The sequence below is a fragment of the Dasypus novemcinctus genome, chromosome 26 (assembly GCF_030445035.2).
Source record: "Dasypus novemcinctus isolate mDasNov1 chromosome 26, mDasNov1.1.hap2, whole genome shotgun sequence".
Taxonomy (NCBI): Eukaryota; Metazoa; Chordata; class Mammalia; order Cingulata; family Dasypodidae; genus Dasypus; species Dasypus novemcinctus.
Window position 1 is genome coordinate 45144951 of NC_080698.1, and position 22135 is coordinate 45167085.

General features: G+C 35.1%; 1 protein-coding gene across 3 annotated transcripts in view; it reads left to right on the plus strand.

Annotated features, from left to right (window-relative positions):
• Positions 1–22135, plus strand: part of GRM7 (glutamate metabotropic receptor 7) — a 1023847-nt gene that overhangs the window by 504502 nt on the left and 497210 nt on the right. For all 3 annotated transcript variants that reach the window (XR_011647555.1, XM_058288955.2, XM_058288956.1), the window contains exons 3-4: positions 12443–12584; positions 19982–20136. Coding sequence is in view for 2 of the 3 variants with exons in the window: in XM_058288955.2 (XP_058144938.1) it covers positions 12443–12584; positions 19982–20136 (297 nt within the window). In the remaining variant the exon portion in view is untranslated. The remainder of the gene's footprint in view (positions 1–12442; positions 12585–19981; positions 20137–22135) is intronic.

The following is a 22135-nucleotide window of genomic DNA, read 5'->3' on the forward strand; positions in this document are numbered from 1 at the left end:
AGGTTTCCTTGATACTCTTTTACATTCAGCAACTTTCTCCCCCATCTATACTGGGGGGAATTCCTTTAAGGCAAGGATCTATTAGGGTCATTTTAAATTGCAAATAACAGGAAACCAATCACTGGTAGGTTAAACAGAAATGCTTTTCATTCCTTTTCTCACATATGAGGGAATCCATAGGTGGGTGGCTGCTGACTCTTTCTCTCCTTGGTGATGAATGCTGTCAGAGACTCTGGCTTTTTCTGTCTATCTGGTTTACCATTTTTAGTGTGTTGATTTTCATTTTTGTATTATGGTCCAATGGTCCCAGGAGGATAGTAACAGGTCTGAACATCATAACATCTACAAAGCTGAAAGAAGAGCTGTGCTAGCTCCCCTGCCCACCACCCATCTCCCCCCAACCCCTTCCTCTCCCTGCTTTCCCACAAGAGCAAGGGTATAGCTAGAACTGCTCTCCCTAGCATGTTTCTGCCTGTTTCATGGTCATTCCTCCTTTGACAAGAGGCTGGAAGATTAGGGACAAATTGACCCATTTGGCTATAATCAGCCATAAGCAATTGCTTAGCACTGAGCACCTTGCCACCCAGAGCAAAACCAGGAATCTACAGCAAAGAAGGGAGAGGGAATGGAGGGCTGAACAATCTTATCCACAAGGACCTTTCACGTTTTCTCTCTCTCTCCCCTCCCTTAGCTTTCTTTCCACCAATTACCTACATGGTGGTAAATATCCCATTTGACATTGAATTCCCCACATAAAGCCTATGGTGATTCCTCTAATGACAAGCTTTATTTCCACATTTAATCCCATATATGACATTTACCCTTCTCTCCTCTTAATATGTGGGCAAGAGTTCTCTTTGTCATTTAGAGTGAAAAACTGGAAGTTGAAAATCCTAGTACTATTCTGCCATTAAATTTTTGATTTGTGGTGATCTACTTAACATCAGATTGCCTCAGTTTCCTCTTCTACTGCTGAGACCAGCTTGAAGCTCTTCTTCCATTTGGGTCCCTGTTTGGGTCCCATTTGCCGAGACCAGCTCAGCAATAGGTCTGCATGAAGGGAAGGTGGCACAGAACTGGAGAAATAAAAGGACAGAAAGAAAGACACAAGAGAGGAAACAAAAATGGGACCAGAGGACTTCACAGCCTTTGAAACAGAGAGCCTCAACGCTACGTTCCACATGGTTTTTATTTGGAAGCTAACAAGCAGCTGTTTGCTATTGGAACTGCAACATTTACAATAACAGGAAGCAACTGCAACTATTTACAATAAGATAACATTTACAATACTAGGAAGCAATTGCAACATCATCTACAATGACAGGAAGCAACAAATAGGTAAGTCAGTTTCCCACCACACTCTACCAAATAAGAATGTTAACAGATCTGCCTCATAGAGTGATAGGACCTCTGAATGTATTAATAGATATAATAGAGTATCTGACATGTAGATAGAACTCAATGAGAGCCAATCATTTTGCAATATTATCACAATTCCCAGACTCTCTGAACCTCAGTTTCCCATTTTGCAATGAAGAATTGGACTAGGTTATTATTGATTTAAAAATCATGCATAGCTTTTCTGTAACAGTCTCAATAAATATGTGCTAAATTGAATTGGCATACTTAAATAAACTGACTTCTAAGAACTGTATTATGTACAAATTCTTCCAGGACTGAGTTGTAAATTTTAAATTGTTTCTTACTGCTTCTGTTTATTAGAAAAAAAGTACCTATAATCATTTTAGAGAGAAAAGTATCTTTAATGGAAACAAGCTGAGGTCTGGCTCCTGAGGTTCCTCTGCCTTTGTTACTGATTGCTAGCTACCAGAGGCAAACAGAAAACTGACCAGTTTTCACCTCCAAAATGAGAGGCAGATTGATTTCTCTAACTCTGAAATTCTTCTTATTACCTCAGTGACTTGTATCTCCTTGAAACACTGACAGCAGGCTTTCTCAGTCCAAGCTGGCCCACCATGAATGGAGTTGTCCTGTCTGGGATGTGACAATTTATTTGAAACATTTGTGATGATACCATCTAATTCATTCTAAGTGTTTGCCACCTACAAAACTGCGAATTAATTTGGAAGTTGCAACGCATACTCCAATTAGTTTTCACATGCAAATGAAATGTCCCTCAAAAGTTAGATTTTCTAGCTGTTGATGGTGAATCACTATTTTCTCAAATACAGGTTGCTCATATAGTGCGGTGACCAGATAGTAGCAGAGATTTAACTGCAGGGAGGCCGAATCCACAGTGAGGGACAAAACTGGAACACAGACTGTGATAAAACAGTTTACAGGGACGCAGCTTGGGATGAAAACATGATTACATGTCAGAAAAGAAAGTGGTGTGTTCAAATATCACCGTTATTGAGAAATAAGCTAACTGATAACCGAACACTAAGAGAGAGAGTGTGTGTGTGTACTGATCGATTCCTTACTGGCAGACACAAAAGACCGGTATTGTTTACTCACAGTGACACTTTTTTGGCCTGACATGCTTGGTCTGAGTTGAATGCTTGAGTTGCAATCATCTACACACTACATAAGTGAATTTTTAAACCTGCCACGTTCTCTTATGGGTGTGAAGCAAATGAGGTCTTTCCAGCAGGTAGAACTCAAGACTTCCAAGAACAGATCAAATCAGCATGCATATCTCTCCTCCTCTGTTTTCCAATCTTCTTTCTCACATTTTCACTTTGTGAATGTGTTCATTCCCATTACCATGTTAATAGCCAATTTCTCTATTCTGTTCAGTTGTTTGATTTTGCTCACCTGAGCTGTTCTATATAAGGGAGGGTGAGCATCTCTAGCGTGCAATCACAAAGCTCCATGCATGGGTTCCCCCAGCGTGTGTTGGGCGAGCCTTAAATCCATGAGTGCAACCACCTTAGCACTAATCACATCTCCAAATGGAGTTTGCTCTAATTTGCTTAATCACTCAGCTGTAATTGAATCCTGATGGGAAACTGGATTTCCATCTAGAATTATTCCCCTTCTACTGCAGAGAATGTGGTAAAGTAGCCGTTTCTTCTTGCCGGCAGCCCCAGGCTTGCACATGGCTTCATCCTTCCATGCTCCATGATGTTTTTCAGATTCAAAGGAGTTCTGGTACTGAGGATGTAGTTGCCACTGCCCAGGGATACTCTCCTAGTTCTCTCACTCTGCTTCACTGTAAACTTTACAGCAAAGCACAATGATCCTCTCCTTCCTTTTTCCTCCCTATTCCTCCATCCCAAGAGATCCCTAAAAAGTTTGGCTAGCCTATGGGTACACAAATCCTAACTTCTCCCTTAGTTGCTTGCAACCAGAATAGGGAAACCAAAGTAGATGCATCTCAAAATATGGTTCCCAGGTCAACGGCAGCAGTATCACCAGGGGATTCATGAGAAATGCAAATCCTCAGGTTTGGTCCCTACCTGTACTGAATGAGAATTTCTGAAAGTGGGAACCAGTAATCTGTCTTAATAACTCCTCCAGGTTACCTAATGCTTGAGAATCACTGACCTAAAGATATTGTTAAAACTTCAGATTCCTGAGATGCTCTTCTAGTTGCTATAATAAATAAGAACTTTTGTGGAGACAAGACCTAGATAGATGCATATGGATATATCTCTCTATGTATAAATATCATATATATATATATATATATTATATTTTTAGAAAGAATCGAGTTCCTTTATATCATTCTCTCAGAGCCCCTAAAGGTTAGTATTGTATAACCAATGTTCATTAATCAAAAATAAGGAATTAATAGTATAATACTATTAACTGAATTACAGACTTCATTCTAATATCACTAGTCTTTCTAGTAAATGTTCTTTTCTCTGTTCAAAGATCACCACAGGTGCATTTAGTAGGCATGCCTCCTTAGTCTCCTCTGGCCTGGAACAGTTTGTCATATTTTTCTTTCATTTCATGAGCTTGACAGTTTTGAAGAGGACAGGTCACTCTTTAGATGTGAGTCACTGTGTCTAGCCCACACTCAAAGGAAGTGGAATTAAGTTCCACCTTGACAAGAGAAGAGTATCAAACACATTGTTTACATAGTTTAAAACCTCTAACATAATTAATAAATATTTGGGGGTGAATACTTGGAGGGGATACAAATACTCATTTTCGCCTTTGAGTTTCTCACAGCTAATTTTATCATTCATTAATGGATCTTCCGTGTAGCAATTATAACTGTAATGCTCTAATGGTGATTTTCTATTTCCCTCTTTCCTTCCATAGTAAATATTTGGAATTGTTCTGTAAGGAAGATTTTTCCTATCTCCCCACTTATTTATTCATTCAATTATTTATTTATATCTTTTTCTATTCTTGAGTATTAATTTTATTCTTCGGCTAATAATCCCATACTAACATTATTCATTTTATTGCTCACATTGTTCTGGATTTGTTCACTCAAATCTCTTTCAGGATGGTTCTTAATAACTCTTTGATGGGCCTCCACCATTGTGTGTATGCACATATACATGTGTGAACTTTCTCACTGTATGACATTATAAGATGCTCTAAGCTCATCTTATATGTGCCTCATCCCAGCCTTATAATGAGCCATTTCTCCAAAGACACCTGGACATCTTTTCATTGAAAGATGATATTTCAAAACCAACAACTGAGTAGTAGTTGTGCTTATTGCTCTGGGGTGCTGTTATTTCTAGGCCTTCTCAGTAGATAGTGCTAAGATATACGTCTATGTACATGTGTGTATATATATATATACACACACACATATTAACCCATGTATGCAAGCATATCTATGTTCATTTCTCCTTCACCATATATATGTTTATGTCTATACTTACACATGCACATATATAAACAGGGATTCATACTGATATTTTAATTTTTAAAAATTTTAAATAAGCTTTAGATTACATAAATGTTACATAAAAAATATTGGGGATTCCCATATATCCCACTCCCTTCCCCTCTCATGCTTTCCCACATTAACAACACCTTTCAATACTGTGGTACATTTGTTACAATTGATGAACACAGATTAAAGCATTGTTATTAACCATGGTCTATAGCGTACATCGTAGGTTACACTCTGCTCCATGCAATTTATAGGTTATGACAAAATATAATGGCCTGTATCTGTCATTGCAATGTCATGCAGGACAATTTCAATGTCCCCAAAATGCAACAAGGAGACTTTCCAGAGGTAACTCTTAGGCAATATGTAATACAGACTAAGTTTCAATTTCACAAGAAAAGGTTCATAAGTCCAGTCTTCAATATCAAAGTCCTGGCATAATGGTCTGTCTTCCTTCCTTAAGCACTGTCCATGTACTCGGAGGATTCTTACCATTCTATTAGGAAATGTAGCACAACCTCCCAGGATGGGAATTCAGTATTCTTTTGGTTATTGTGTGGGTCTCCACCCACCAAGACAACACCCCATGAACACGTGAACATAGTCATATGTCTTACAGGATGCACCAGGTGCACCCCACTCCAATCATCCCCCATCACTGAAAACCTATACCAGTGATCAATCCTTGCCACAGTTGTGACTATTCTGTGATTTAAAACCTCCCCAAAAATGAAGTAAAAAAAAGTAACCAAATAAAATTAATAAGAAAATAAAATAATAATTTTTTAGAAGAAAAAGAAAAACAATTTTATTATTGAATAAGCTTTAAACCAGAATGTAATGTATCACCATCAATCTGCTAAAGAAATTGCAAAGACAGAAAGTATACCCTTTTTATGTAGCTAAGAGGATACACTTCTCAAGATATTTCGTATAATTTTGGGACGTTTGCAGTTTGGGGTCATGAGCCTTCAGACGTTATCTCACTTCTCAAGAACCTGGGAACTGCAGAGATATATTCCTCAGTTGATATATTCCTCAAAGAAATGACTGCTTTCCTTGAGGAAGTACTCTTCAGTTGCAAAATAAGAAAGGGGCTTACTTCACCTTTAAAGGAAAAGTTTACATACATTTCAAAGGGACAGAGAAAGAACTTTAAAGTTTTCTAAAGTAAAGGCTGAAAGGAATAGGTCAGGTGAGAAAACGTCTTCTTTGCACCAGGGAAAATTAATTATTTTTTTCCTTTTGATTTATTATCTACCCTTACAGAACTATTCAAAGAAAATCAGGTTTTATACAACAGATTTTAGGGAAAAAATGGCAACTGAATGAAAAACATTTTGTAATATTAAATAGATTTCAAGAATATATACCGTATGGGTAGAAGGCATAGGTGTGTATTTGCCTTACAAGTGAGTTCTAAAATTCGTAGAATGTTCATTGATTTCTGAAGAATCCTTTCTGAAGGTATAGCACTTACTAGGTGTGTCATCCTAAGTGGGATATTAAGATATCTGTACCTTGAACGCTAAGATTTAGTCCAGCAAATTCCAAGAGGTTGGTGGTTGAAAACTTTTCAATTATATAGCACTAGAGGAAGTTTCTTGAACTAAGTTGAATTTCTTGGAGCTAAGATGTTAGTAATCTTGGTAATTGTCCACAGTTCTGGTTATCTCTTGGATAATGTTGTATTTGACCCAAGCATTTCATTGGACTTCCTTAGTGGCCCAGGGACTTGTCCATGGAAAATTCTAGTCTAAGCCTTGTCTGCTGCAGTGATGACTCCTTCAAGGTAAATAGCAAGTCATCATTCTTTATCAGCAGTTCTTCAGGTCTTGTGTGGCCACATGGTAGAGGAAAAATGGCGAGAATGGCTCACAGAGGGCAGGAACAGGTCCAGAGATGAGAGAGCAGGTAGAACCAATAATTTTTTAAATAACAAATAAAATACAAAAACTTAAAATCTTTAAACCTGAAATAAAAAATTTCTTCTACATTGTTTCTTTCATCACTATAAGATCTGTAATCTTGTATATTCAGTGACAATTTCTTCCATATGTTCCCACAGTGTCCTATTTTTTCCATTTTATCTTTAAAGAAGCATTGGGTTACAGAAAAGTCACTTAGAAAATATAGGGGATTCCATATACCCAATGCACTTCCCCTTTTCCATTCTCCCCTATTAATAACATTTTGTATGTAGGTGGTACGTTTGTTATAACTGATGTACAAATAGTGAAGCATTGCTACTAATCATGGTCAAAGGTTTACATTTTATACGCATGCTGGTATTTCTTTCTCTAATCTAGCACCATAGGGTTCATTCTAGTCTTATTCCTTTGATCATTTGTAAATTCTTTCTCTGACCATGAGAAACCTGGCTCCAGCATCTACCATTTATTTACAATGTATTTACTAATTTTTTCAACCCAAGTATGGAAAGCAGTTTCAGAATTTCTAGTCAGTATCCCTGTTAAAAACAATTTTACAAGCCAGAATATAATGTTTATGTGCAATTCTTTGTTTTTTTGTCTTACAATTTCCAGTAAAAAACACTGTTTTCCAAAATTACTTAGTTCAACTCATTTTCTCCCCATTCCCTTCAGGGGTGTTACTTCATACATTCTTAATAGTCAGATTCATTAGCTACAATCTGATTTCCAGTCTGGCTTATATTCTTTTTTTAATTGGTATACAATAAAGACCAGTTATTGTGATATACTGTTCTGTTCTGCTTTTTTTCAATGACTCCCCCTTCTTCCTTATCCTGGTAACTTCTAATCTGCTTTCTACATCTGCAAATTTACTATTCCTAGGCATCTCACATAAGTGACATCATGCAATATTTTTCCTTTTGTGTCTTGCTTATTTCACTGAGTATAATGTTTTCAAGGTTCTTCCAACTTGTTTCATGTTTCAGAAAGTCATTCTTCCTTAGGGCAGAAAGTACCCCATTGTGTGTATACACGACATTGTTTTTTGCCCATTCATTTGTTGGGTTATTTCCACTTTTTGGCTATTGTGAATCCTGCTGCTATAAACATTACTGTACAAGTGACTCTTTAAGAACTGTTTTCACTGTCTTTGGATATATACCTAGAAATGGAATTGCCAGGTCATATGGTTAATCTACATTTAACTTTGTGACAAACCACCATATTGCTTTCCTCTGTGACTGTACCATTTTATATTTCCACCAATAATGCACTTAAGTTCCAATTTCTCTACATCTTCTCCAACCCCCCCTCCTTTTTAAAAATTTTACAGTTGTTTTGGGGATCTTGGCAAGTACAAGGAGTCATGTGTCTATCATCACAGTAATACACAGAATAATTGTGTCACCCTCAGATTTTCCTATGTGATCACTTAGTAGTCAAAACCATACACTTCCAATCCCTTGCCTCCACTGATATCTACTGTACTTACATAATTTTGCTTTTTCAAGAATGTCATAAGAATAGAATCATAAAATATGTTGTCTTTTTGTTTTCAATTCCAGTGATTATGAATAAAGTTACTATGAATGTTTATATACAGGAATTTGTGTAAACATAAGTTTCAGTTCTCTTGAGTAAATACTTAGGAGTGCAATTGTTGTGTCATATCATATCTCTATGTTTAATATTTTGAGGAAATGCCAAACAGTTTTCCAAAGTTGCTGTAATATTTCCCATCAGCAATGACTGTGCATTCCTGTTATTATACATCATTTCCAGAATTTGGTATTGTTCTTTTTTTTTTTTTTTACAGTATTCTAATAGCTATGCAATGGTATATCATTATGGTTTTAAATTGCATTTCCCCAGTGACTGGTAATGTACATCTTTTCAAATGTTTTGTCATCTGTATATCTTCTTTGCATAAGTGCTCATTGAAATGTTTTCTCCATTTTTCTGAGCTTTTTTTTAATTGTTGAGTTTAAGAGCTTTTTTAATACTCTGGATACAAGTCCTTTCTCAGATATGTAATTTTTAAGTGTTTACTGTTTGTCTCTGACTTGTATTTTATCCTTTTAATGGTGTCTTTTGCAGAACAAAAGTTTTAAAATTTTGTAAAAATCTAATTTGTAATTTTTTTCTTTAATGGATTGTTCTTTTGGTGTCATGTCCAAAAGATCACCACCAAACTCAAGGTTCTTTGTTTCTACTAAAAGTTTTATTATTTTAAATTTTACAATTAGGTCTAAGAACAATTTGGAGATGCTGTTGAATTAACTGTGAAGTATATGTAAATCTTCATTATTTGTGCATATATAAAGCTAATTGTTCCAGCATCACTTCTTGAAAAGACTATCCATTGTCCATTGAATTGCCTTTGCCAATAATCTGTTGGCTATATTTGTGTTGGTCTATTTCTGGGCCTCTAATCTGTTCTATTAATCTACATGTCTATCCTTTTACCAATACCATGTTTTCTTGATTACTCTAGTTTTATAGAAAGTCTGGAAATTAGGTAGTGTTAGTTCTCCAATTTTATTCTACTTTCTCAAAATTGTTTTATTTTGTTCCATTACCTTTCCACATAAATGTTAGAATTAACTTGTTGATATCTACAAAAAAAAAAAAAGCTTGCTGAAATATTGATTGGGATTGCATTGAATTTATAGACATATTGAGGAGAAATTATTTAGATCCTTTTTAAATTTCTTTCAGCTGTGTTTGTAGTTTTCAGTGTATAGATCCTGTACACGTTTTATTACATTTATAAAAGCACTACATTTTATGTGATATTGTTCATGGGATTGTTTTGTTCATTAAAATCCCAATTATTCATTACTGATATATTGGTATATTGTTGATTTTTTTTTTCTATTAAGTTTATATCCTACAATTTCACTTAACTCAGTAAGAGCTTTTTGGTAGATATTGGGGGATGTCTATGTGGATAAGCATGTCATCTGCAAATAAAGACAATTTGATTTTCCCTTTACAATCTACAAATCTTTAACTTCTTTTGCTTCTTTTTCTTTTCTCATTGCTTTGGCAATAACTTCCAGTAGGATGTTCAATAGCAGTGGTATGAGAAGAAAACCTTGGCTTGTTGTGTTCTCTCACTATTAAGTGTGATGCAAGCTATAGGCTCTTTGTACATGCCTTTAATTAGTCTAGAGAACTCTGTGTCTATTCCTAGTTCATTAAGTTTAGAGTTTTTATTCTGTGTGTATATTGAATTTTGTTGAACAATTCTTTTATATGTATTGAGGTAATTAAACAGTTTTCCTCATTTAATTTGATATTATGATACTAAATTACCAGTTTGATTTTCAAATATTGAATCAACCTTGCATTCCTGGGATGAAACATCTTGATCTTGAAGTATTATCCTTTCTAAAAATACATTTCTGCATTCAATCTGTTAGTATTTTGTTGAGGATTTTTGCAAGTATGCCCATGAATAATATTGGCCTGTAGTTTCTTTTTTGTAAAAAAAAAGTCTGGTTTGGTTTGGGTTCTTGGTAATTTTGACCTCATGAAATGAATTATGTTCTCTCTTCATCTGTTTCATGGAAGAGATTGTGCAGATAATGTTTTCTTTCTTCCTTCAGCATTTGGTAGAATTCAGCAGGGAAATCAGCTAAACTTGGACTTTTCTGTTTTGGAAAAATTTTAACTATGAATTTGGTACCTTTATTAGATATAGGACTATTCAGATTTTCTATTCTTCTTGATTCTGCTTTGGTAGTTCCATCTCTCATGGTATTTTTCTATCACATTTTAGCTGATGAATTTATTGGCATAAAGTTGTTAATAGTATTCTTTTATTACCTTTAGTATCTGTGGGATCAGTAACGATATCCCCTCTTTCATTTCTGATGATGTAATTAGTGATTTCTCTCTTTTTATCTTAGCCTGACTAGAAATTTTTCAATTTTATTGACAATTCTAAATAACAAGCTTTTTATTTCATTGATTTCCCCCTAATTTTCTCTTCAGTTTCATTGAGTTTTGCTATTTTTATTATTCCTATCCCTTTACTTTTCTGGGGTTTAATTGCCTCTACTTTCTCTTATTTCTTAAGGAAGAAGAAGCTTAGGCTGCTGATTTTAGATGTTTCTTCTTTTCTAATATAAGTACTTAATGTGATGTATTTCCCTCTCAGCACTGCTTTCATTGCTGCACACAACTTTTGATAGTTTCATTTTCATTTAAAAATATTTTTTTAAATTTCCCTTGACACTTCATTTTTGAGCTGTGGATTATGGAAATGTGTGTTGTTTAATTTCCAAGTATGTGAAGATTTTCCTGTTATCTTTTTGTTACTGATTTCTAGTTTGATTTGGTAATGGTCTGAGAACATGCTCGTGTGATTTCTGTGCTTTTAAATTTATGTTTCTTTTATGGTCCCACATATGGTCTATCTTAGCAAATGTTCCATTTGCACTTGAAATGAACGCATACTCTTCTGTTGTGTGTGAATTGTTCTATAAATGCCAGATCAATTTGGTGAAGAATGACTGTAAGTGATTCCATATACATTGGAGGTTGAGAATCATTTATAAATAGCTAATATTAATTGGGGTTAAAGTGTAGTTCAATGTTGAATTTTTTATTAAAGTGTATATTTTTCTTTGTGGAACCTTAGTAGCTTCCACCCAGATACCCATGCCCTAGGTATAAGCTTGTTGATTACAGGTGTCTCTCAAAAGCACTCAGCAAAACAAGGATCTCCTCTTGCCTCTAGACCCCATTTTTCTGTTCCTTGAATGGCTATTGGGAACTTTTCCTACAGATATCCTCCCTACCCCTTTCACCTCCATCAGTCTCTACTAAACTATCATTTGTCAAACACTAAATACAGGAAATACTATGAAGCAAGGGATTGGAAGTGGGAAGCATAAAAATTATTTAGTCTACTGATCTATATTTCCCCATCTTGAAATTTATAATGTGAATTAATATCATAAAGCTTCGAAGGAATCTGTAGTAAATAAATCTATTTATCTGCTTAATCCCTTTTTGCTAAACAAAACATAGGTAATTCTAAATAGTTCACAGGTTTTAAGAGGATTACATGAGTCACCATACTAAAGTACTTAGCAGCGTCTTGGACACATAGTATTTGATCAATAAAAGTTTGTTACTATGATGTAGCGTATCCAGGATTCTTGCTGCTGCAGTTCTCTTTATTTTGGTATTCCTCCATTGGAGCTGAGCTTTAAAATTTGGGATGGGTATGAAGAGAAAAATTTCTTAGGAATTCAAATGCCAGAAAAGTCACAGAAATGAACATGAGTGTTACCTACTTCAGCTTCTTTATTGTAGTTTATTGTAGCTTTATTGCAGTGTATTACCTTAATTTTAAGGACCGCCTCCCACCTACTTCATCTGCCAACCTAAACCTACCTCCCCAGTATCGGTATCTTTGGTATTGCCTGAACACAGACATTTACATGCACATTACAAAGAGAATGAGCCTATGCCACACCATGGAAGACGCACCAAGAATGAACAGCTCAGGACTGAACATGATACCTTGTGCCTTCTTCACTAAGCAATGGCACCACAGAAGTGATGTGTAGTCAATTCAAAATCCCCTTCTCCCAATTACTTTCCCTTGTTCCTTTGGTATCTCTGCAGGAACTTCATTGACACTGTGCTTTCTTTTCTTAAACAGGTGGGCTCTGCATTGCCCAGTCCGTGAGAATCCCCCAAGAGCGCAAAGACAGGACCATTGACTTTGATAGAATTATCAAACAGCTCCTGGACACCCCCAACTCCAGGGCCGTCGTGATTTTTGCCAACGATGAGGATATAAAGTAAGGATGACTGGTGAAATTCATTAAAATGCATGTGGCAACTTTAGGAGGCAGGCAGATTAGAATGCTGGCAGAGAAAGGGAAAAGGATAGCACAAGATCAAAGCTATAATTATATAGTGGCAAAGTCTGTACGTGCTTTCCACCCCAATACATGTAGTTATAGCAAACTATGGAAGAAGTAACATGTTGCTGTCGTGTATTTTTCCCGATTAGCAAAATTAATGTATTCAATTATTTGTAAGAAGAGAAAATCACTGGACCTTTAAAGCTTCCTTCATTAATACCATATCTAAATGTAACAGACTTTTATTCAAAAAATAGTTCCTCCCAATCTAAAAGAAAAATGTCTTTTAATTCCAGCTGCCTTGCTAATGCCTTAAACTCAATATGTCCAGAACTAAACTTGTCATATTCCAAGTTCTCCAATCTATCTTTTCCTCCTCCTTTCCTTATTTTGATTTTCTCTGGACTCAAAACTCGATTGTAGTCTTCACTTCCCCTTTCTCTTGGTTCTTTACAGTCTTGGTCAATCTATGTAGGCAAAGCCAACCTCCAAAATATCTCAAGAACACAAATGTGTCCAGCTTTCTCTTCTGACCCTACCACTCTGGTTCAAAATCACTCCCTTTTTAATACATAATAAACATAATTATACCTGATTAACAAGTCAAAAATTATAAAAAAGATTTCTAAGGTTAAAAAAAATCCCATCCATCCTGTCCCTTCCCAGCTAAGAAGTTCTCCTCTCCAAAGTCACTGGCTATTACTAAGTTTTTGTATATCCTTGCAGAGATATTCTAAATATGTTCTACAGGGATGCACTCATTTTCGTTTTTTTTTTACACATATGATACTCTGTGCACATCCTATTTTGCTCCGTGCTTACCAGCTTACCATTTTATCATGGAGGTCACTGGATGTTAGTACCTATCAATCTGTTCAGTCTTTTTCATAGCCATGGTAATTTCATTTTATATATGCACTGTAATTTAGCTAATGGCTTCTTTATTGATTGGCATTTAAGTTTAATTGTGCTCTTTACAGTTATAAATACTACTCCACTGTCTACAAATCTGTGTGTACAAATACAAGTCTATTTGTAAGAAAAATTCCTAGAAAATAAATTCCTAGGTCAAAGATGTATCTTAAAGTTGGGACACCTGAAGGTTTCGTTACTTCTGCCCCAGATGAGCACTGTGTCTCCTTGGGAAAGTCCCTCTTCTCCCCACTTACTTGGGCCTCAGTTCCCTCATCAATAAAATGAATATCCTTTTTGAGCTCTTTGCATAGTGGTCTGGCTTGCCTTACCTTTCACTCCACTCCAGGCTCCCTCCCATGTTGTGTACTGCCATCCAAGGTGCTGTTAACCCCTCCCTTCCTTCTAAGAGTTTGTGCATTGTTTTCTACCTTCCTGGAACACTTTTCCTTCCCTCATTTCTGTATTTCAATACCATCTCTAATATCACTTTCTCAGGGAAGATTTCTCTGACAACACAGATTTGGCAAATCCATCATAACTCACTGTGGTAGCTAATGATGTCATCACTGATGTCCTTTTACTTGTTTTGATTGTTTAATGGGCATTTGCATTCTCCACTATCTTGTAAGCATTGGTAGAAGAGATCATGCCCCACTGGAATTCTTTTGCACCTTCTGTGCTTATCCCAATGCCTAGTACACAGTAAATACTCAATGAGTATCTCTGAATGAAAAAATGAAATACTTTTTCTATCACCCTATTTTTTAATGATTTAACTAGAGGTTTCTCTCACTGAACCTCATGACTTTAAAATATGGATCCCATTCAGCATTTTAGATATTACCTACATAAACCCATTTCTCCAGTCAAAATACCTGAGTCATTTATCTTCCCACATATCTTCAGCCCTCCTCCCTCACAGTCTTTGCTCACGGTGTTCTTTCTCTGCCTGTTGAAATCACATCTGTTTTTCAAGGTCTTTTTCAAGCATAGCCTTGAACCTCCAGGAAACTCTTTCTAAATACCCCTTAAATGTATTATTCTCTCCTTAGAAAATGCTGGTTGTGCTGTTCTCGGGGTATTTTCTTTCTCACTTTGTGTTTTACTTATTTATGAGATTTGTTTCTCTAATTTTACTCTGGTCTTTCTGCTTCAGTTGTTTTGTTTGTCTGTTTGCTTTTTAACAATACTAATACTTCTCTTAGACTTCTCATAATCTTTTTCATATCTTTCATAATTTTTTTTCTAAATATGTAGTACCTTAGTAAGGAGTGGCCTTTGTTTATTTTTAAATATATTGTACATAGCACATAAGAGCTTTACTGCAGATACCTTTAATGACTAATTAGTTATAATGCTCTTACCTTGTAGGTAGTTTTGAGGTTTTAACTTTGGACATAAAATGTATCTCATTCCCTCAATAACTGTTGATTGTATTTGTTTTGGGGTTTGTGGGTTGAATAATACTGTACACTGTGATTAATAATAGTGATAGCAGTCAATAGTTCTTGAGTGTAGCAATAAAATTCAAGTGCTTATATGTTTCTTCCAAAATCTTAAATACACTGGTGTCTGTAAAGTACTGATAGCCTACAATATGTTATTTCTTTTTTTCAGAAAATTTACACTGTAGATGGAAAATGTTGAGATTTCTTGGAACATTAACTCTAAATACTTTGTCAGAGAATAGCAGTGAGAAGCCATTAATATCTAGATTTTGAAGCTAAGATATGTGCTCAGTCATGGGTATAGATAATATGGATTCTAGACAAGAGTCAATTGTTTTTTTAAAAATTTTATTTTGATTATAAAACTAGTGCATTCCCATTGCAAAATCATTGGAAATATGGAAAAGTTTGCTGAAAATAAGAACCCCTAATTTCTAATTTACTCCATGGTTATCGAGAAAACTGAAATGTTCATGAGAATAATAATTTTAAATAAACTCTTATAAAACATGCAATCCCAACAATTCAGAGCTAACCACTAATAAAATTCTAGCTTAATGTTTGCAATTATTTTGTTCTAGACATATATTGTTTCTTCATCAGAATCAGGATCACATTGAATTGTATATCCTAAATTTTTGTAATTCACATTATAGATAAATCATTCATATTATAAATATTCATAAATAGTTTAATCATTATAATGTCTTTATAACAGTGTCCACATTTTATATTAATATATTAAAGTATACATGTATTTTTGTATGCTTCTTATTTCGATTCTCTCTACTTTTTATCAATTCAAATTTCATTAGCCTCTCCCAATCCTTAACAAACTATTTTGTATTTTTCCATATTTACATGTATTCTCATATAACTCTTTGTCTTTAGCTACTCACATACACACACACACAAACACACACACACACACACATAAATTTTTTTGGCCAGCTGTCTTTATATGAAGTTCAATCATCTTTACATTTTTTTTTATGTTTGGCTTTTCTTTTTTAACAATTCCTTGTAGAAATTATAGAAAAATATTTTCAATTGCAGTCTAATCTATTCTTTCTGAGTGCTATTTGTTTAACCATTTCCCTATTGCTCTGCCTTTAGGTTATCTTTAGTAATGAACACATATTTTTGGACAGAATCCCTGATCATTTCCTTTGTATGTATTAGTAGAAGTGATATTTCCACAGCTGGAGGATAAATATTTGACTTTGTTTTATATTTTTAAATATTATGCATGTACATATTTTTTAAAAAATACTACTAAAACATGTTTGAGGCAAAATGCTAGTTACCTGTCCCATCCTTCCACATCTCTGGTCCGTTCTCTTTGAGCAGCTATCTTTTAACATTTCATGCTATTTTTTCTCTACTTACGTGTAATTTTGGCATTATTAATCTTAAATATTATCTATTAATTCTTCTTATGTTAAACAGAATTAAGCTCACTTATACCTCTCCAATTCTCTCAACATAGTCTATCAGATTTTCAATTAATAAAAAATCAGTGTTTATATTATTATGAGTATCAGGCACTACAGCATAAATTCTTTTTCTATGATATGCTCTTTTTTGGGAACACATTATTTTTCCTGGAATTAATGTGGCGATTTTTCACTTGTATAATCATGTTTAATATTTTTCTATTGCTATCATAGATGCATCACCTTGTCCCTATGTTCATATATAATATAATCAGCAAGTTCCAATTTTTTCCTGAATATGTCCCTCCTGGAATTGCCATCATTCTGCCTTTGTCTGGAATTTCTGCTATCATATTAGTAGTTTTATTCTTTCCCCTTCCTCCCTTCTCACATTCCTTCCCTTCTTTTACCACTTTCTCTTTCTTGTATCCTAAGTTATTTTTTTCATTTTTTTCTTCCTTTTGAGAGAGGAAAACCTTCAATAACATTATAAGAAAGAAGCAATTAGATGAAAACTTTTTTAGTTTCATACTGAGATATGTCCTTATTCTGTCTCCACTCTTAATTAGTAGTTGGAATTGTAAGGTGTGTCCTCATATTTATTTTTAAATACATCATACCTGATTCATAAAAGATTAAGTTAATAGCTATGGTGGCAAATCAGTCACAATGCTCTGAGCTTGAAGAGAATTTGAGGTTTCATTCTGGATGTAAAATTTATAAGATCCTCTGGAAAATTATACTAATTCTATTTGTATTGGTACGCTTTGTACATTGATTATTAGAATTCTTTATTGAAATAATTTTTCCTCAGAATTTTGAAACTATTGCTTCATCATATTCCAGCTTCTTTTTACCCCCTTGAGAGATCTGATAATATGCTTTATTTCTCTGAACATGTCCTGATTTTTCCCTCTAAAAGCTTTTACAATTTTCACACAATTTACAGATATTGTAAATGTTGTGACATGCTTGAGTTTTTTTCCCCATTATTTAACTGGGTGAGACCTTTATTTATTTGGAAACTCATATCTTCAATTTCTGGGATTTTTCTTCATTAAAATATTATTTTAAAATTCCTTCTATATGTTCTCTGTTCCATTTTTCTGAAAGCATTATTAGTTGACTGTAGATCTTCCTGGACTAAGTTTTTTTAATGATTTTAATCACATTTTTTTCATTAAAAATTTTTTATTGAAGTATATCATTTATACAAGCACATACATAAACAAGAAGTATATGGTAAACTTTGTGAACTTACAAAACAAACTTACATATTGTCATACAAGGCTCCCATAGTTCACCCCAACACCAACACTTTGCGTTGTTGTAAAATATTTGTTACAAACTATGAAAGAGCATCACCAAAATATTACTACTAACTATAACCCATGTCTTACATTTGGTGTATTTTTCCCCCAACCAGCCCAATTATTAACACCCTGTATTGGTAGTATATATTTGTTATCATATTTGTTGTATTAACCACAGTCCATCTTCCACCACAGGATTCCCTGTGTTAAACAGTCCCATGCTTTATACAGTCCATTCAAAGTGTACACTCAGTGGCTCTCATTTTCATCACCAACTTGTACTATCATTACTTCAGTCAATTTTAGAATGTTTTCATTATTCCAAAGTAAAAATCCCATACTCCTTTATACCCCTATTTTTGTCCCTTAGAACTGATATCTTCTTTGCCATTGCTGCAGAAATATATTACTGTTAACTATCACCCATAAGTTATAGTAGTTTTAATTTTCCTGTGAATTACCGTATTTCTTAACACTTTGAAAAAGAAGAACATTCTTGTATTTATATTTTTAATCACAGTCTTCATCCCTCACCAAAATCCTGTATTATTGCCCCTAGAGTATCCTCCAGCTTCCTTTTGATTGGCATTACACCCAGACTCCTTTCAGCCAGTCACATTTATCAATCAACAGTGTTGATTAAAGTCACTAAATATGTTACCATTAACTCTATTCATTTCCACACTTTACAATAAGGTTTTCTGGATTGTGTTTTTAAGACACCTTTTCTTCTTTATTTTCTACTATTTTGTTCTTATTCTGCTTTCTGGGAAATTTTCTTGATTTTTATCACTTTTAACTTTAATTTCACATTTTAATACTTTGGAATTATTTCTTGTTGGATAGTTTTTCTTTAATCATCTTGTTTTTTATTACAGATATCATGTTCTCATTTGAGTGTATTTGTTATTTTGTTTCTTTTTGATACATTATATCTGTCCCTCATCCTGTTTCCTTTTCCTTAACTTGTTTGGTTTCCACTTTACCTTGGAGATTTTCCTCACTTATTGGTGATTTCCGGTGGTTCATGTTTGAGTAAGGCACTAAAAGCGGCTCTTTATAAATGGGCAGAACTTGTCAATCGATAGATTTCAAAGTGGGCGGCCAGGCACTAAATTATCCATTCATTTAGCAGATTTCTCTATGTCAGGATCTGGGAGTCATTTTCAGGGGTGGTTCAGATTTTCCAGAAAATTGGTTTTCGCCTTTGGCAATATACACCTGGTTTCCAGTATTGTGTAAGCAGAAATGTAAGGCTGCTGTGGAGTGATACTCTTTTAATGCTTATTATACTGACTTCACTTATCCCCAGCCTATTCCATTTGCCATCTCTTCTCTATTTTCCGCTATGCTGATGTTCATAATACCAGAACCTATTCTCTACAATTGTATTAGAAAATTGCCACTCCATTTCCTGCCTAGGGTTTCACCACTGTGTGTATAATCTTTCAAACAATCCCACTGCTGTTAGTCTTATACCTTTGTGGTACCTGGCACCCCCAAGCCTTGAGATAAACACACTGCTGCTTCTGTATAATTACCCTCCAAATAAACTTTTGTTGTCGTATTCTCCCTTCTGCAAGTTCATTTAATCCCCACCATCCACTCTTCATCCAAAAATATTATTGGAATAACTTTTCCATTAACTACAAGTTTCCTTTTTTCTTTTTTGTCCTTATTATTTATATACCATTTTCATTTATTAACCTGAGTTGTAAATTTGTTGTTTGACTTGGTGTTCAGTTCATTTTGATAAATAGTTTAAGACCCTTTGTTTATACTGGCATATTGCTGTCCAGAACGATGTATACCACTGTCAGTGAATGAGTGCTTATTTCTCCAGCTAACAAAACATAACAAAGCAGACACCATGACTAATATGAGAAGTGAATTTTGTATCTTGCTCTAATTTACATTTCTTCCTTTCTAATATCATTGAATATGTATTTCCAGCTTACTGACCATTTCTATTTCTTCTTTTATATTTGAGTTTTTGGGCTGCTTGCTTATTTTCCAAAAAGTTCCTTAGCCTTTTCCCTATTGATTTACAAGACCTCTTTATATATTAAGGCTATAAATCCTTTGGCATACATTTTGCAATTGATTTCTTACTTTTTGAGATCAGAAATTTGCTTTTCTTTTGTTTGATTCCCAATATATATGTATGTTTAGCTGCTGCTATTTATTATTAATATACCTTTTCATGTTCCTTTCCACAGACAGATCCTTGCAGCAGCCAAAAGAGCTGACCAAGTGGGCCATTTTCTTTGGGTGGGATCGGACAGCTGGGGATCCAAAATAAACCCATTGCACCAACACGAGGAGATCGCAGAAGGCGCCATCACCATTCAGCCCAAGAGAGCAACTGTCGAAGGTATGGATTTTGTCAGCAGTATAACAGGCCAAGAGAGTGGCTGGCTGCATGTGGGTCTCTCTGACAACTTGGGTGTTTTAACATAATTTATTCAGGGTGGTTTCAAACTTGTAGCGATGGATATGCAAATGAGGCTGTGTGGATCTGTTATTTCTGGAATAGCCTATTATTTTCTAAGTAACACCCCAATTAGCATATATCCTTCTTTCTAATCCCTGCCACAGGAGCTTTCTGAGAACATGACAAATAATAGGACATGAAATAACACAATCCAAGTGTATACAACTGTAATATATTTTCCATGGGAGCATTTCCCCTTTGTAATTTGTCTATGCTTTCCCTAGCAGGATCTCTACAGGATTGGTTTCCCCCATCATTTTTCAAGGTCTCTTCCAGCCCAGGGAGGCCTGTGATTGACATCACATATCACAAGCACCATTGCCTTGTGTTCCTAGTTTTCTGTGCTCACTTTCTCCTTTTTCTCTTGCCACCCTACATTTCTTCCCCTTTCTTTTATTTTGTGTTCCTCACTGCGACAAAGATTTTCGCAAATAGACAAAGGTCTAACACAATTTACCAAGTACAATTTATGCTCTCATTTAATTTGAAAAGAAAAGTTATATCTAAAAAGAAGACATTATGTAAGGAAAAGGAACTCCTCCCCTGGCATCCTACTTTGTATTCATTTTCTGATGGGCCAGATCTCCAAAGAGTCCCTAAAACATGTTTTGCACATTAAAAAGAACTCTATCCTCTCACTGAAAAAGGGATCAATATTTGCATTTCTTTCTATTCTGACTCTACTCTAACCTAATTAATTATTCTTTATGGAAGGCTGCCTGTGTGGGACTTTTTAAAAAAATTAGTATTATTACAGGCATTGTGGGTTTACAGAACAATTATGCATAAAATACAGAGTTCCTATATAACACCCTATTATTAACACGTTGCATTGAAATGCTCTATTTGTTACAATTGATGAAAGCACATTTTTATAATTGTACTATTAACTGTAGTCCATGGTTTCATCTTAGGGTTCACTGTGCTGTGCAGTTCTATGGATTTTTTAAAAATCTTCTTCTTGTAACATATACAACCTAAAATTTCCCCTTGTAGCCACATTCAGATAAATAATTCAGGGCTGTTACAGTGTTGTGCTACCATCGCTATCACCCATTACCAAAAGTTCCCCATTATCCCAAATAGAAACTCTTTCTTTTTTCAGCCTTAACTCCCTATTCCCTAAAGCCACCCCGTCCCCTGGTAACCTGTAATCTGGATTCTGACTCTATGAGTGTTGATTTGTCTAGTGAGATCAAACAATATTTGCCCTTTTGTGTCTGGCTTATTTCTCTCAACATGAGGTCTTCCAGGTTCATTTTGTAGTCCTTCTTATACAAATCAGGCTGTGGTTCTGCCGTGCTCCCTTTCCATGTTTTCTGGGGGAGATAAAGTAACCCGTGTATTTAGTGGGAGACTCTGAATTCATTCCATTGCCCAGTGCCTGTCCGGAGATGACTCCTTATTTCATGACCCGATCAATGCATTTTTAGATGGGTTGCAGGAATAAATGACAAAGTTTTAACAGTATCTACTCCTTTTCACTTAAGATTTTAAGTGTCAGTGCCTTGCTCTGTGCTAGAAGGTGAGAAAAGGAAAAAGGATGGTGAGAGCAAAATCCTCACCCTGAAAGCAGAGCTGAGAGAGGCGGTCAGAACAGAGCCACTTATGGAATATGAGAAACACTGTAAACACAGGATAGAATAAGGCTATGGGGTCCAAAGGAGGTCTTGCTGAAGTTTTCCTAGGGTGGTAGTGATGTTGCTGTGGAGATGCCTTAGTGGAGGTGAAGCATGAATTGATGATGTGGAACCCAGCAGGCAAAGAGAAGACCTGGCCATGGGGATGGGCTAGCAGGATACAGGGCACATGGGGGAACCACACATAACTCATTCTGCAGCACAGTCCTACATTCCATCCTAACTAAAATTTCTTCCAA